The 15,916-nt window shown below is 37.2% G+C and overlaps 2 protein-coding genes across 2 annotated transcripts in view; both read right to left on the minus strand.

Moving 5' to 3' along the window:
• LOC145214776 (C4b-binding protein alpha chain-like) overlaps window positions 1-14,441 on the minus strand; it is a 29,056-nt gene extending 14,615 nt beyond the window's left edge. Inside the window, exons 1-7 of the mRNA XM_080083376.1 lie at window positions 14,135-14,441; window positions 12,931-13,086; window positions 12,307-12,445; window positions 12,025-12,161; window positions 11,309-11,482; window positions 10,843-11,019; window positions 1,542-1,715 (exon numbers count right to left, since the gene is read on the minus strand). Coding sequence (XP_079939502.1) covers window positions 1,542-1,715; window positions 10,843-11,019; window positions 11,309-11,482; window positions 12,025-12,161; window positions 12,307-12,445; window positions 12,931-13,086; window positions 14,135-14,291 — 1,114 coding nt within the window. The 5' untranslated portion in view covers window positions 14,292-14,441. The remainder of the gene's footprint in view (window positions 1-1,541; window positions 1,716-10,842; window positions 11,020-11,308; window positions 11,483-12,024; window positions 12,162-12,306; window positions 12,446-12,930; window positions 13,087-14,134) is intronic.
• LOC145215467 (uncharacterized) lies at window positions 4,349-10,439 on the minus strand. The gene is made up of 9 exons (XM_080084168.1): window positions 10,287-10,439; window positions 9,836-9,994; window positions 9,362-9,500; window positions 9,097-9,230; window positions 7,883-8,050; window positions 6,121-6,297; window positions 5,134-5,298; window positions 4,758-4,877; window positions 4,349-4,407 (listed from the first exon to the last, which is right to left on the minus strand). Exons 1-9 carry the CDS (start codon window positions 10,333-10,335, stop codon window positions 4,349-4,351), a joined length of 1,170 nt encoding a protein of 389 aa, XP_079940294.1. The 5' UTR covers window positions 10,336-10,439.
• Window positions 14,442-15,916: the final 1,475 nt, after the last annotated feature.

Genomic DNA, 15,916 nt, shown 5'->3' on the forward strand with positions numbered 1-15,916 from the left:
TGTTTCGCAAAAACCACCATTTAATGACCTTTTGAAACAGTTTTTAGCAGTATGCAGTCCTTCAGTACTAATTCTTGAACTGATTTGTCAAAAATAAAGAAGATACGTTATGACGAAAATATCTTAACTGTGTTGTGATGCCTACAAGTTGACCTTTAGTGACCCGTGGCTATGCGACGATCAAACTGACAACGAGAATTTAAAGACTATTTATCGCGGCGTTCCAAAAGGGTTAATTTTTTTCATTTACCTTGACCAGCGACGTTTTGCCAGACACAAACAAAACCGAAGTACGTTTATCGAGTTTAAATTACGTCTTAGGTGTAAAACCTTCGCTAAAACTGAAAATGCGCGTCATAAATCAATAAAACGACACAGCATTGCTGCACACAAAAACAGCTGATTTCTAATCACCTAAACGACTGTCTCGTAAAACGTCTGTCCGGACGTCAAGCTAAACACTCCCGCTCTGCCGCCTCAATCGTAAACCCGTGAATTCCTCCCTCGGGACTTATATCTGACTGATAGCGTACACATATTATGAGTTATAAAGGTAACTGGCAAAATTTTAAATACTAATCCAATACCCTGCTTAAACATTTGTTAATTTTTTTAAATATTTCTGCACCATAGAGCTTGTATTTCTGGCCTAAAACTAAAACCGAATATTTCGGGTGTGAAAAATGGGTGAATCCGAAAAAAAGACACAAAATTCTTTAAAAAACCTTACATTGCATCAAACAACAGAGCATGAAACTCCAAGATGCTGTACTTTAGTCAATACAGCCGCTTAAACAGTTTTACGTTTTCGAGGCCTGTTGGTGAACCGCTGGGTCAATCGGGGTCAAATTTCAGGAGGATCAAATTTGGATTATTAACTAACATCTCTGTCAATTTGAATCAATTTAAAGCACACTTTCTTGAACAAACGCGTCTCACAAACCAGCGTTAGACAAAAAAAGAAAAAAAGAAAAAAGAAGAATGAAAAAAAAAAGAAAAAAAAATACGGACAAAAACAATATGTGTCCCCTTCAGGGAAGGAAACCCATAATTAATTATATGCAACTATTTCCAGTTGATCTAAAATTATTATATGATAGAAGTCCTGCGGAACATCCATAAAAGTCATCATGTACGGGCAACTCTTACATACGTCATCTAACATTATGGAATGTTCGTACGCCTAAACAATCCTGCAAGCGGATACAATGTTAAAAATAACGACCGAAATAGTGTGCCATCTGTCGTTTTGCCGTATATCCCGAATGGTGGATAAACAAAAAAAGACGAAAAAAGATAAATGTCTATCCAAATCAGTTTTTGGGTGAAAGTTCTATCACCAGTAGTGGGGGGATCACCACACGCTGACAAAAACGCATGTTAGGATATAAGATAAATGTCTACTCCAATCAGTTTGGTATCTACGATTCATAAAATCTTAATCTACTAAAAACTGCATTTCTACCTACCAGTTGAACACTCCTCAGTGTTACACGGCAAGTTCCTAAGTGCTACACGGCAAATGTTTTTCAAATACTTACCTATTAAAACACATGCTGGACCAGGAGTCCATCTTCCATCTTCTTGACATGTAATTGTACTACGTCCTTCAAGTGTATGTGTATTAGCGCAAGTATAAGTAATTGTATCCGTTGGTGTGTAGGGAGGTGCTGGGGTGAAAGTTCCATCAGCAACAATAGGGGGATCACCACACTCTGAAAATATAACTTATATCAGGATAGTATATTTAATGAAGCGATGAGAGCTACAAAAACAAACAGGTGAGTTTTATTTCCAAACAAACTCTTCTTACTGAACTAAATTTAAAACTAGAAAAGTGGCTTTCTGATATACTTCCATTATATATATTATATACGACATTTATCAAGTTACTATACTATACACAAATTTGTCTACATATATGATTGTTTTTGCAAGCAAACACGAATGGGTCCCCCTCACGCGTGTTTGTGCGGATTTACGGTAAACCTATGTTACGGTTATTTTTAGATTTTTAAAGACAAACATTTCACAAAGCATTAACTTAAATTGAAATGTTTTTTGTCCGTATTCTGTTTGCATTATTATTGTCATAAAATTACAGAAAAATCGGTGAAAAAAGAACGGGGAAAATACTTTTAATTTAATCTCTTGCTTTGACCTTGATATAGTTTTTAAACACAAATTTTGCCAGAAAGCCTAACTAATGCGATTAGACACTTCATAACAAAATCGTTTGCTACAAAGGTATACATAACAACTTGTTTTTCACTTAACTTTGTTTCGCAAAAACGACCGTTTAATGACATTTTGAAACAGTTTTTAACAGTATGCAGTCCTTAAGTATTAATTCTTGAACTGATTTGTCAAAAATAAAGAAGATACGTTGTGACGAAAATATCTTAACTGTGTTGTGATGCCTACAAGTTGACCTTTAGTGACCCGTGGTTATGCGACGGTCAAGCTGACAACGAGAATTTAAAGACTATTTATCGCGGCGTTCGAAAAAGTTAAGTTTATTTTTTCATTTGCGTTTATCAACGACGTTTCGTCAGACATAAACAAAACCGAAGTACGTTTATCGAGTTTAAATTACGTCTTAGGTGTAAAACCTTCGCCAAAACTGGAAATGCGCGTGATAACTCAATGAAGCGACACAGCAATGCTGCACAAAAAACAACTCATTTCTAATCACTGTCTCGTAAAACGTCTGTCCGGACGTCTAGCTGAGCACTCCCGCTTTGCCGCCTTAATCGTAAACCAGTGAATTCCTCCCTCGGGACTTATATCTGACTGATAGCGTACACATATTACGGTTTGTAAAGGTAACTGGCAAAATTTTAAACATTAAACGAATACCCTGCGTGAACAATAGTTACAATTTTTAAATATTTCTGCCCCAGAACCCCAAAGGCGATTCACATGTGAACCGCAATTTTTGGGACATGCAAATTCGCTTGAACCTTTTTCCTGGGAATTCATTTGGCCGCCTCGTTTGAAACACATATCTGTAAAACAGTACATTCGGGTATTTAATCTTTTCAATTTTTTTAAGAGAACTTTCTAATATTTTTTTCGCAACGGTCCCTTTGTTCGGTGGCCCAAACAAATCACGTCAGAGTTGTGAGTCGGGCCGGGCTTTTCGGTTCGGGTTCGTTTCTTGACACAACCTCAAGTGTAAACACCCAAATGTCGAAATATATACCGCGCTGCACAACAAATTTAAAACACTGACTGCATGTCAAAACTTCTGTTTAGACTTATGCAATGTTATATACTAGTACAGTGATTCTCAACCTTCAGTGGACCGTGCTCCCTTAAAAGTAACTTTTTGGCCTAGTGGCCCCCTTCAAATAACTTTGTAAGTCCTGTGGACCCCCATAAAAAACAAAGTGTTAATGTTTTAAATTAAAGTTGGAATTAAGTAGTAATTTCGGCTCTAAACAGGTCGACTAGAGCAAACCAGAATCCGTAATCGTGAAAAATCTCAATACATACAAATAGTGTGCGTAATAGTCGATTAGGTTAAGGAATAAAGTTATTTGCAGCATACAATTAATTATGCACATTAAAAAGTAAAATGGCTTTTAGTGGGTGTTTCTGGTAAATCTACACCTGTACCCCCCCGGAACACAGCTCGTGGCCCCCCTGGGTGGCCATGGGCCCTGGTTGAGAACCACTGTACTAGTACATACTTATTTTTTTTGTTTGTGCCGCAGTTCTGACACTGTATATTTTTTGCTTGTCTTTTAACACTGTATTTTTTAATTTAAAAATCGTCAAATTTCCGGACGTAAGCAAGATCAGTGTTTAGTCTAAGGTAGCGGTCGCCAACCCGTGGCTCTGGATACGCACCCGCCTCTTTGATTCCTGTGATTGGGCTTAGTTTTTGAAATTACCAAATGTTTGATCACACATTCTGTTACAATTATGTCGAACACAAAACTTAGAAATAAAAACTGCAGTACAATAACATAAGTGAGCTACAGTCGCGTCTATATACCATGAAACGTATAAAGTCTGAAAGAGGAAAACTTACGGCCTGTAGGTTAACGCGCAACGTTTTGCACGATTTGCGCACGGGCAACAATACTTGTTTGTAAATATTTGTGTAACGATAAGCGTTAAACAGATAAATAATAATCAGCGTCTGAAGAAAACGGAACATACAATGCTACGTGGGAACGTGTGGAGTTTCGATTCAATTGCTTTTACTGCTGACGAGACTAGTTTATCAAGTGTGCTGAAACTAACTAGCAACTAAAAGTTGATGTCGTGAGACAAAAAAGTTTTGGCAGTGGCGTTTCATTTCAAATTTCAAAACAGCTTTGTGGCTTTCGCCGTCTTTTTACTCTGTGAAATTAGTCCGAATGACTCTTAGAGTGCTAAAGATTGGCGAAACCTGGTCTAAGGGATAAAACACATTAACATTTTTAACAATTTAGTCTTAAGTGATGAGGTAGGGAGAATAAAAACACAAAACACAAAAGGAAAAATGCAAACCATCAATAAATGGAAATCTTCTATGTAACTTATCGTTGTTGCAAGTAGGAGAGTTTAGTCTAGTGATTATAAAACAGGTTTTTTTGTGAATAGGGTTCGCAAGATACAATTGGTTGATAAAATAGGACAATGAATGATAAAGGTTAAACTTAACTGATTACACAAAATATGCCATTACTTCTTATTGTTTGTTAAAAAAGTCCATCATGATTGCATTAAACTTGGAAAAATGCATTTCACAAAAAATGTTTTACCTTCAAAAGCGAAAGATCCCTTAAACTTTCCCCACGGCTTACTATCAATTCCATTACGAAACACTCCTATATACGACTTCATTCCAACAAGTTTATGAACAGTAACAGGTCCTCCAGCATCTGAAAAACAGCAAGCGGTAGTAGTGTTTTCGCAAGAACACAATATAACGTTTTGTTGATTCCCTAACTGGCTAATCTGATCGATCAAGTCCTCGGACATAAGCGCGAATTCCTGATGTCGAAAAAATGAAAACGTTTCGTAAATAATAATCTGACGATTATTTTTGGTGGCAATCAGTAAATATTTACGATGGAGGCATACAAAAGTTAGGTTTACAAGTCAGTGAAAATCTTATGTAATCAAAAAACATTTTACTTGTTATTTGTCCGTCATGTATTGCAGCTGCACAAATGTACGAGTTGTCTGTGTAAATCCTAGAACCCCAAAGTTTTACTTTTGCAAGGCAACCTTTCGGACATTCAAATTCGATGAACTTTGTTCCGTGGAACTTCATTTGTTCGCCTCGTTTGACACATGGATCTTCAAAACACATGTATTTATTTAATAATTATCTGAACCAAGTTTCTAATACATTTTTCGTAGCGGCCACTTAGCAATTTTCTACGACATTCGCAGTGCAAAGTGAATATCTTGTCGAGGTTAACTAGGTTAGAGTGCTTCTATTATAACTTGTGATGAAATAAAAGTGCATTGCATAACGCACAGCCCGTGCAATTTGATGCTATCCAGTCGACCGATTAGTTATCAAATAGAGTTGCAGTAGAATAGGGGTGTGCAAGTTGCGGCCCGCTGTCAAGTGCGGCCCATTTAATAAAGGTTGTGTGGCCCGCAAATACGCTTGGACTTCAAAGGTACTGGAAAACGAGTGTAATTATTATGTATTTTTGAGCGGATTAATGTGACATTTTGCTGCGAGCTAACAATAGTGCGGCTAGAATCAAATGCGAAATTTACTTGTAATTGGGAATATTTGCAATGCAACAAGTAATTTCACCTTGTGTTATTTAAAATTGCAGCCCGCAATCTAAAAATGGTAATTGTATTTGGCCCCACAGCGGAAAAGGTTGCACACCTCTTCAGTAGAACTTCAAGCTCTTGTTGGTCCAGCCGCAATTAGATCGCGAAAGTTAGTGGTCAGCAAACAACGTGTCCAGGCATAAATTATGGTATGGCAAAACCATGCTAGTGTCTTGCGTCAATGATGGACTATTAATGCGAGTAATTGTTGAGTTTGCAGCACAACATAAAATTTCATGGTAGCAGTGAATGTTTGGTTGTCGTGATTTCAATGAGGTATTGAAATGCTAAATCACACTTAAACATGAAACATGTCATCTTTACCTCCAAACGAAAATGAACGCATAATTTGCTCCACTGCCCTACGCGCGAGCTCCCGCATAACCTCATCCATAAACTCATCCACCAACGTCCCGTTCCACGACATGCTGGTTATTTCATTCTGGGTGCTTCCCAAGTATGAAGGCATACCAGCGAGCGTAGTCACAGAAAATGGTTTATCTACAAAAAAGAACACAAATCTTGCAGTCTGTGCAGATCTATTCTTTGACTTTATGATGAAAATACTGTGCACACCGATATTGTTGCAGTAAACGAACCTCGAAAAACTGCCCTGTTTACTTATGGGTATAGTAATGACTTAGTTCCTTGTCATTTAAAAAAAAGACAATCTGACCGCGAGCTGTTCTTTTTGTCACCATATTATCGTACAGTACACGTCCACCAGTCAAATAAATATCTTATAGAATAAAAATATCAAAAGTTTTTTTGAAAAAAAGGTCGTTTAGAAACTTTAGAGTACTTCACAAACTTTAGAACATAAGAAATGCACACGATGTATGTGTTTGTGGTTACTGACTATGCAGTGAACGACTATATCTTTTTTTACCACTACAAATTAGCACACGTAGGCCCACATTTCTAGTTTTAAACACCAAACCATATTTTAAATAAACTTATGCAAACATTATACAAAGTGCACTTCATATATGTACGTTACCTATCTGTCGTTGCGTTCTGTTTTTTGTACATTTCACCTGATCTTATTTAGACATACACGCCTTTTCTGTCACATATTGCAGTTCGTTTAACTAACAAAATTACTCGACTTGATGCTGCAGTCTGGTGTCTACAAGACCATAATGTTTTGCTGTTTGCATGGAAAGTATCGATAGTTGAGTACACCATCTGACTTAGTGCAATTCATACTGTGACTAATCTCAAACTTCACGTGATACACTGTAAAGGAGCACACTTTCAAAAAAGCAGATAAGCAGAAGAATAGTACTGCATTTTTCTGATGGTGGTGGCAAAGATTTATAAACTACACTTTTAGTTATAAAAACTAAAACCGATTCTGCAAATAATTATTTTTGGATAAGAATGTACAAATATCGGGAAAATGCGGTGGTATTTTTATCAGCTCAATTTAACTAAGCTATACCTGAATTAACGACACTAAAATGTCACATATTATCCTAAAGCCAACTACCGCCACTAACGCCCGGTGCTAATAATGTAGCTATCCACCATAGAGTTGTAAACGGGCCTGAAATTGGAGCCCGAAACTGAATGTGTGTGTTTTTTTTGAGAAAGCACATTTAGGTCCAGAAGTTTGATTGCCATGTCTATATATTACTGCCTTCGCCAATACAGAAGACAACAAACGCAATAGACAAGAACATTCAAAGGTCTTGAACAAACAAGCCCAGCGACCTACTACTTTGCTGGGTAAAATTCTTTAAAAACTCAGGCCCGAATCAAGCCAATTTGTTTCAAGAAACCAATCCCTAACCCGGCCCGACTCTGATGTCTGATCCACCAATTTCTCCTTTGAGTATTTCGTGGAGAAGCTATTTTGGCTTGGTAACTGTTCTAGTGCTGTTTTGCTGCTACACATTTATTCACTGCGCGATATAAACTAAGCTCAACACAGATAATGATGACCTGTTGCAGAAATGCAAAACATTGATAATGATCCTATAGCTTGTCTTTTGGATGAGTATTTTCATCGAAAAAAAAACTTGCGCAAGAAAGTAAAGGTACGCTACCGATATCACAGTAATTGTTTATCTGCAAATCTAACCTGTATTTTGACCATCATGTATAGCAGCGGCACATACGTTAGAATCCTCTGTATATATTCCTGTTCCTCTAACAAGAGATGACGTAAAATTGCAATCAGAACTGCACGTGAACATTGTTGAAGCTTCTCCATTGAAATTAAGTTGGTTGAATTGAGTCGAACAAACATCTAATTTCAAATACATAATATCAATAACCTTACTGAACCAAAGCATTGATATTACGTAAAATTAAACCATTAAATGTTGCTTTGGCTGGGATATTATGCCCAAAACCAGTTTTAAAATAGCAACTTCTGGCAGTAAATCATAATAATATAGCAAACACTAACAAATCGACGACAAACCGTTTTTCATTGTCTTTCGCCCAACCTAGATGTTGAACGACAACCACCCACCGACGCGACGAAGCCAAACCGGAAATAACCTCATAATGACGTTTTATTGCGGTTTTACTAAAACTCACATACACCAAGTATGGTTTCCGTTAATGTAAAATAAACAAAACACGCAACCTTGTAGCAGATCTGCGCTGTTTTACTACTGTAGCACTAAATTACCTACACAGCACTAATTTACTGTAGGCTGTAAAACAGCAGAGTAGCAAGACAAACCATAAGGAGACCATTGCCCTTTACAGCATGGGAAAAGTATATAACAATGTAATAGAATATTTGCAAACATAAAAAAATGCCCGGTGGCCTTTCCTAACTTAGACGTATCAATCACTACCATCACGACTCGTGGAAATACAAAGTTGACATATATTCAAAGCTATATAGGACTAGATAGGCTGATCGAGCTAAAATTTGGAACGTCAAACAGTACTAACAATGTTTAGAATTCTGGCACATTAGCGGTTGTATTTCTTAACTAAGGGCCTTAAACATAAAAAACGAACATTTTGGCAATAACGTGAAAAATAGGTAAATCTGACTAAAAGCTAACAATGCAAAATAAACTATTAGGCAACCAACAAAGTTTAACCTGGGTTATGTAGCCCTTTTTAACTGTTTCAAAATTTCACGTTTTGGAGACCTTTGGTTGAACCCCTGGGTTATCGGAGTCAAAATTTAGTAGGACTACCTTCGGCCCACTTCGTGTGTTATGTAAAAAATCGCAGCACGCTTTTTTAACAAATCGGCGCAAGACAGAAAAAACAAAATGATTTTGTGTGAAAGTAAAAAATATGGTCTTGTGTTAAACTCAAACCTACCTTCACAAGTACATGCTGGACACAATTCGCAAGTTTTTGGACAGAGATCAGTTGCGTAACTCGAATTATCCGAACAGTAACTTTGATCGCAACTTGCTCCTTCTCTATTTTCGCACCTACATTCGTCGCAGACTCTGTGAATTGAACGTTTAACATTTTGTTTGCAATGAAGCTTTTGAGTGAAGATAAAAATATGAACTAAAACATGATGTAGTTTACGTGTAGTCAATAAATGTATCGCAAAAAATATTCGTAACATACTTACGGGCATGGTTTTGCCACGCAAATCTTAAATTCAGTGTCACGTCCTTCGCATAATTCGCTGTAGCAAAGTCTTAGGCGATAGCTTGTTCCATTTCCACAACTCACAGGACAATTGCTCCATCTCGACCATTCGCTCCAACCTCCGGAAAGTTATTATTCAATAAATGACATTCCGAAATAAAACAATGCCAGCGGGCATTGTGTTTACAACTCAACGAACTTGAAAACACTATCTCTAAGTATTAACATACATATATATTAATAAATGAAATCTAAAAATATAAGACAACCGACATCAACAGGGGTAATTGGATAAGTTTAGTAACAATTTATTTTCATGTCAGTGTTACGCACTGCAAAGTAAAATCGACGGTAATTAAGCTTGGAGCAATACAAAATCATCCATTTTGTTTTTCAAACAAACTCTACACAAAGTTTATATTATTAAATAATTTATACCTTTACAATAACCTACCAGTAGGACACGGTTGAGTGTTACATGGAAGCGTTTCTGTTGAGTTTTGTCCACAATCCAGAGTGTATCCGGAACTGCACATCCGGATTCTGGTTGTGGTTCCGCCTGCGCACGGTTCTGTACATGGAGTCGGGCTTGTCCATGGACCCCAACTGTAAACTGCAAAATGAAAAATGATAAAAGAAATGATGTAAACTGATTTGGGCTGAAAGTTCCATCAGCAATAGTAGGGGGATTACCACACGCTGACAAAAACGTATGTAAGGATATATATAAGATAAATGTCTATCCAAATCAGTTTTGGGGTGAAAGTTCTATCGGCAATAGTAGGGGGTGTCACCAAACGCTGACAAAAACGCATGTTAGGATATAAGATAAATGTCTACTCCAATCAGTTTTATATCTACGATTTGAAAAATCTTTATCTGCCAAAAACTGCATTTCTACCTACCAGTTGAACACTCCTCAGTGTTACACGGCAAGCTCTGTAGATTTTCCATTCCGCAATCGCTGGTAATCCCAGTACTGCATAGTCGTGTTCTCGTCGTTTGTCCTGTCCCACAGTTTTTACTGCACAATGACCATGGATCCCAACTAAGCCAAGTTATCTCTGCAACATAAAAGAAACAGCGAAGATAAGAACAGGCAATATTTTTAAGAAGAAAATATGCAACCCACACATAGACAACATCATTACCAATGATTGAGGGTAATTGCAAACTGAGTAAAAAAAGAATATAATAACAATAAAGTAAACACATTTAGTCAAAATTTTGTAAAACAAGATAAAAAAAATCACAACCTGCAAAAAACATATTCAATTATAAAAAGTATACAGTGTGGGTGTGATAATGTGCAAAAAGTAAGAAAGTGGAAACATTTAATCTACTAAAACACCTAAACTTACTCTGATTTGTATCATTCATGTCAAAGTTATACCATCAATCACCATGGTTGTTATTGGTTTCTTTATGCCAAACAAAACTGAATGTGTTTTATGTACATACCTATTAAAACACATGCTGGACCAGGAGTCCATATTCCATCTTCTTGACATGTAATTGTACCATTTCCCTCAAGTGTATGTGTAGAATTAGTACAAGTATAGGTAATAGTATCCGTTGGTGTGTAGGGAGGTGCTGGAGTGAAAGTCCCATCAGCAATAGTAGGGGGATCACCACACTCTAAAAATAACTTATATCAGGATAGTATATTTAATGAAGCGGGTGAAAGCAACTATTTTCAGTTGTTTTCGCGTGAAAGTTCTATCGGCAATAGTAGGGGGGTCACCAAACGCTGACAAAGAAGCATATTAGGATACAAGATAAATGTCTACTCCAATCAGTTTTGTATCTACGATTTGAAAAATCTTTATCTCTTAAAAACTGCATTTCTACCTACCAGTTGAACACTCCTCAGTGTTACACGGCAAGTTCCTAAGTGCTACACGGCAAATGTTTTTCAAATACTTACCTATTAAAACACATGCTGGACCAGGAGTCCATCTTCCATCTTCTTGACATGTAATTGTACTACGTCCTTCAAGTGTATGTGTATTAGCGCAAGTATAAGTAATTGTATCCGTTGGTGTGTAGGCAGGTGCTGGGGTGAAAGTTCCATCAGCAACAATAGGGGGATCACCACACTCTGAAAATATAACTTATATCAGGATAGTATATTTAATGAAGCGGTGAGAGCTACAAAAACAGGATGAGTTAAAATTGATTGAAATTATACTTACTGTACTGAATATTAATTATTATATGCAACTATTTCTTGTTGATCACTAAATATAATGTACGTCCTGTGGACCATCCATAAAGGTCTACTAAAAACATTTGAAGATACTGACGTTTAGGGCTATTAGGGTGAGGGTTTATATATTTAAAATAATATTATGAACCAATTTTAGATACCCTTTGGGGACACTTTTCCAATGTCCGCTGACTGCGGACTGTTTCATTAATATTTACGTGCAAATGCAAATATGTTTCACTTTCGTTACCTTTTAAACATCACCTACGTGTTTATATTAGTTTTATTATGTTGCATTAAAATACCAATGAAAACTGTATAGGCCTATGTATCCCCTACAAGAAATAGGATGCATGAAAACTTCGTTAAAAAAGTTTTCGCCTGTTAGTAAAAAACAAAAACTAGTCTTTTGTGCAGTTAAACTACGAACCAACCTTCACACACACATGCTGGGCACAATTCGCATGTTTTGGGGCAGTAATCACGTGCGTAACTCGGAAAATCTGAACAGTAAGGTTTGAATTGACTGCAACTCGCTCGTATATCTTCGCACTTACACCCGTCGCAGACTCTGTGTTATAAAAATTTGGCAGTTGGTTTGCAATGGAGCTTTTGGGTGAAGATAAAAATGTGGAAAACAAATATGGTTTAACTAAAACATGAGGTAGTTTACGTGTAGTCAATTAATGTATCGCAACATATTATATTGTACTTACGGGCATGCTTTTGTCACGCAAATTCCTGATTCAGTGTATTCACCTTCGCACGAGTCACCAAGGCAACCTCTTAGACGATACCTTGTTCCATTTCCACAGCTTACAGGACAATTGCTCCATCTCGACCATTCGCTCCAACCTACGACATTTTTTAAGCTTACATGGCAACCAGTTATTAAAAATCTTAACATAAAAAGCGATAAAGGTTAATCGGCGTACGGATGTGTACACCAAATTGAAAAGGGTCATGAGCGAAAATGCATCTATGTTATAAGAAGCTTGCATATTGTAAAAAGTAGCTGGGCAAGACGTAGAATAAGAAATAGTAAAGATTACAACTAAAATAACCTAGGTCGCCCGATCCAGTAACAGATAACATCATATTATCAAAGATGGACCTAAATTCAAAACAAAATCACAGAATATAAACGTGCTTTGTTAAAAGCATGGAAATATTTTCCACGTATTCGTTTAAATAAGCTTTTTATTTCAGTCAGTCAGCAATATTTAGCAGGCTTGTGCGTATCTTATATTTTTGTCAGGCATTTCTCAGGTCACATATCAAACGGTCATATCAAAAACGACGCGTGAATTTAAAGCAAACAGACAACAGATTGCGCTTACCAAGACATGCAAACTTGTTACACAATAAAGTTTCCATAGAAGTTATTCCACAGTCTGAATTCCGTCCTGTACTGCAAGATCTTGTTCGTGTCCGCGATCCTTCTCCGCAGGTTTTTGAACAGCTTGTCCAACCGGTCCATGCGTTCCATTGACCAACTATATCAAGTTTAAAATGTTTCTAAAAGCATGTGATTTAAAAAACACACAATATGCTCACTTTGGATAATTTTATCCAAAGTGTTAATGATATAAAGTTTATAGAGCTCTTCTGGAGAGTGTATTTTTATTTCAACGTTCGACGTCCTATACAGGTCGTCTTCATCAGGATAAATAACACTGAATTCTAATGTTAATCATATATTGAGTATGTGACTAAATGGTGTTGTATAAACGTGCTTTATAAACCCATGTTCACCATAAAATTAACGATCAATCACATCAGTTTAAATTAGGTCAGGTCAGTTGTTACCCAAGCATCGGTTGCGACAAGCAAACCAATACCGAAAAATGTTGCGACATTTTCACATAAATGTTGCGACATTTTCACATAAAGAATACATACATAATTAAATAATGTAACTTTTTACAAGCAGCCTTTGGATGACAAATAGCTTTTTTCTAAAGGCATTTTAGCCTAAACTTTTGCGCGATAGTGGAGTTTAGACAAACATCTTAAAGTGTTCCATGTTGCATGCTAAAGACCAGGACCGTGAAACAGATTTATGCACAACTGATATTGTTGATCTACTTCTCAATAAACAGAGGTAAAACAGACTATAGCAGGGGTGTCCAAACTGCGGCCTGCGGCCCAAATGCGGCCCCCGGCGACATTTTAAGTGGACCGCGTCTGTTTTTTTAAAATTTTGTTGCGTATTGTCCGCCATAGTTTGGAACTAGGTTTTTGGGGTTTGGCGACGCTACGTCACGGAAAAGCTTTCCATGCAACTTCATTTACCGGTAAAAACGAAGGTGCTGACTCAACATAATCCCTCAATTTCCTTAAATCCCGTAAATTTGTGTTCTAATTCTAAAAAAGGTTGGCCCGCCGCAGGCGTCTTCACTTGGTAAAATTGACCCCCGCTAAAAAAAAATTTGGACACCCCTGGACTACACCAACAGTAAAACTTCAAACTTACAATCTTACAAACACATACCAAGCAAAGAAAGCATGTTTATAAATGCGGGTAGAAATAAGCATCATTACCTTGACTAACGCTCCGACCGAACAGTGCTAACATCAACGTAAAGAAGAAAATCAACATGTTAACTCGATGGTGTTTTCTCAGAACTACATGCCCAAGCTCATTTCGACAGGCTATATACGGTGATTGGAGGCGTTTTTTGTAACAATTTTCGGGCATCGTTCCTCTGCCTGGAGGAGAATTTACAAATTATTTGCGGGCTTCTTGAAACGAAACCAGAGAATTTGCGGTTTTCTGCAGAAGCCTTCGTGTGCGTTTTTTGACTAAAATAGTTAACTAAGCGCTGCAGGGCGTGCTGCTGCATTTGAATTGAAACACAAAATTGCTATGACACATAATTTCTCCAGCGGTTTTCCAAAATTTGGATTTGGCTCTTTTTTTGATGTTTAAATGAAACACTTGCCGTCTCATAAAACTACCTAGCGGTCACCCAAACCAAACCTTAAAAAACCCTGGGTAGAGCTACTAACATAAAACCAACAACAGACAAACTTTGTTAAATACCGATACATGGTGTAAAGCGTACAGTTATTTACACAGTGAAACTGGGACATGGTTAGGAGTTAACTGCAGAGTTAGCAACTACGTTTATAAGTTGGGTTAATTAATATTTTTATCATAAAACCTCGCCCTAAACAAAAAGCCAGAACCGTTAGCATTTTCACACAATTTGCTTACAAATATTTGCAAATGCCCTTTGTGCCAACCAACAAAATTTAGCAAACCTTGTGTGTTGTGAGTTATTATTGTGTTAGTAGTTTTACGAAAACCATGAACCCAAGGAACCACGAACTTAAATCTAAAAGGTAGCGCAATGCGATAGGCTATAAACGGTGATTGCAAGCGGTGTATTGACAACTTTTGGCAATCGCCTTACTGCCTGGGGGTATTTACAAAATTATTTGTGCACTGTTTAAAATGCAACCACGGAATTCTGGAGCTTCTGCACGAGCCTTCGTACCGTTTTTACCGCAATAGGTGCGAACGGAACTGCAGGGCATGTCGTGACTTTGGAGATTGGAACCGAAAACCGATATTTTTAGACCAACACCAAGTGGTGCCCCAGGGTAGTGTGACGCGTTTTCAATAATACTCAATAAAAAGTTTTGCTTAACTCTAACACACCCCAAACTATTTGAAATTTTTTTTAAGTTGCCGATTTTGTAAACGTTAAAACAGTGATTGTTGAAAAGGTGCAGGACCTCTTGTTTTCAAACAGTTTCGATACAACATCGTTTTTTGGTAAAAGCCTGCTAATCGAAAAAAGAATTTACCAACATTTGAAAAAATAGAAACACCTTTCGCATCTCGGTTGTGTGGTTTAGGAAAAATGCATTAGGTGAGTTAGCTCGTCTTCACAATCAGAAATATCTGGAATATCTTCATTTTCCTGGGATATTTCTTCCAGCACCCACTGATGGAGATATGAGTACAAAGCCATCATTTTCTTGTCTAAAACGCAAATATTTATTGTTGTTGTTGTGTGCTGTCAAAATTTATTCTACAAGAAAATGTACACTAACAAGTTACCAAAGGCAAAATTAAAATTTTTTGAAACCTTTGTTTACGGCTTACGCACTAAACTCCCGACAATGTTAAAAGCACTAATCCCTGGGAACGTACACAGAGCTGCTCTTACCGTGTAAGGTCCGAACATGAAGTGAATCCAACCGAATTGAGACACTGTTTATACGTCGGCCCTGAATCCCAGCGCCACAAGTAACAGATCACGAATACCATAGGTAGAGCTACTAACATAAAAGTAACAACAGAGAAACTTTGCT

This window comes from Phallusia mammillata, chromosome 2, assembly GCF_965637545.1.
Source record: "Phallusia mammillata chromosome 2, kaPhaMamm4.hap1.1, whole genome shotgun sequence".
Classification (NCBI taxonomy): Eukaryota; Metazoa; Chordata; class Ascidiacea; order Phlebobranchia; family Ascidiidae; genus Phallusia; species Phallusia mammillata.

What these genes read in the sequence shown, in the direction of transcription:
- LOC145215467 (XM_080084168.1), bottom strand. Translation starts at nt 10,335, where the DNA reads ATGGAAAATCTACAGAGCTTGCCGTGTAACACTGAGGAGTGTTCAACT. An exon ending in ACATGATGGTCAAAATACAG is followed by an intron (nt 6,298 to 7,882) that starts GTTAGATTTGCA and finishes TCTTTTTTGTAG; the next exon opens with ATAAACCATTTTCTGTGACT. An exon ending in ACATGACGGACAAATAACAA is followed by an intron (nt 4,878 to 5,133) that starts GTAAAATGTTTT and finishes GCTGTTTTTCAG; the next exon opens with ATGCTGGAGGACCTGTTACT.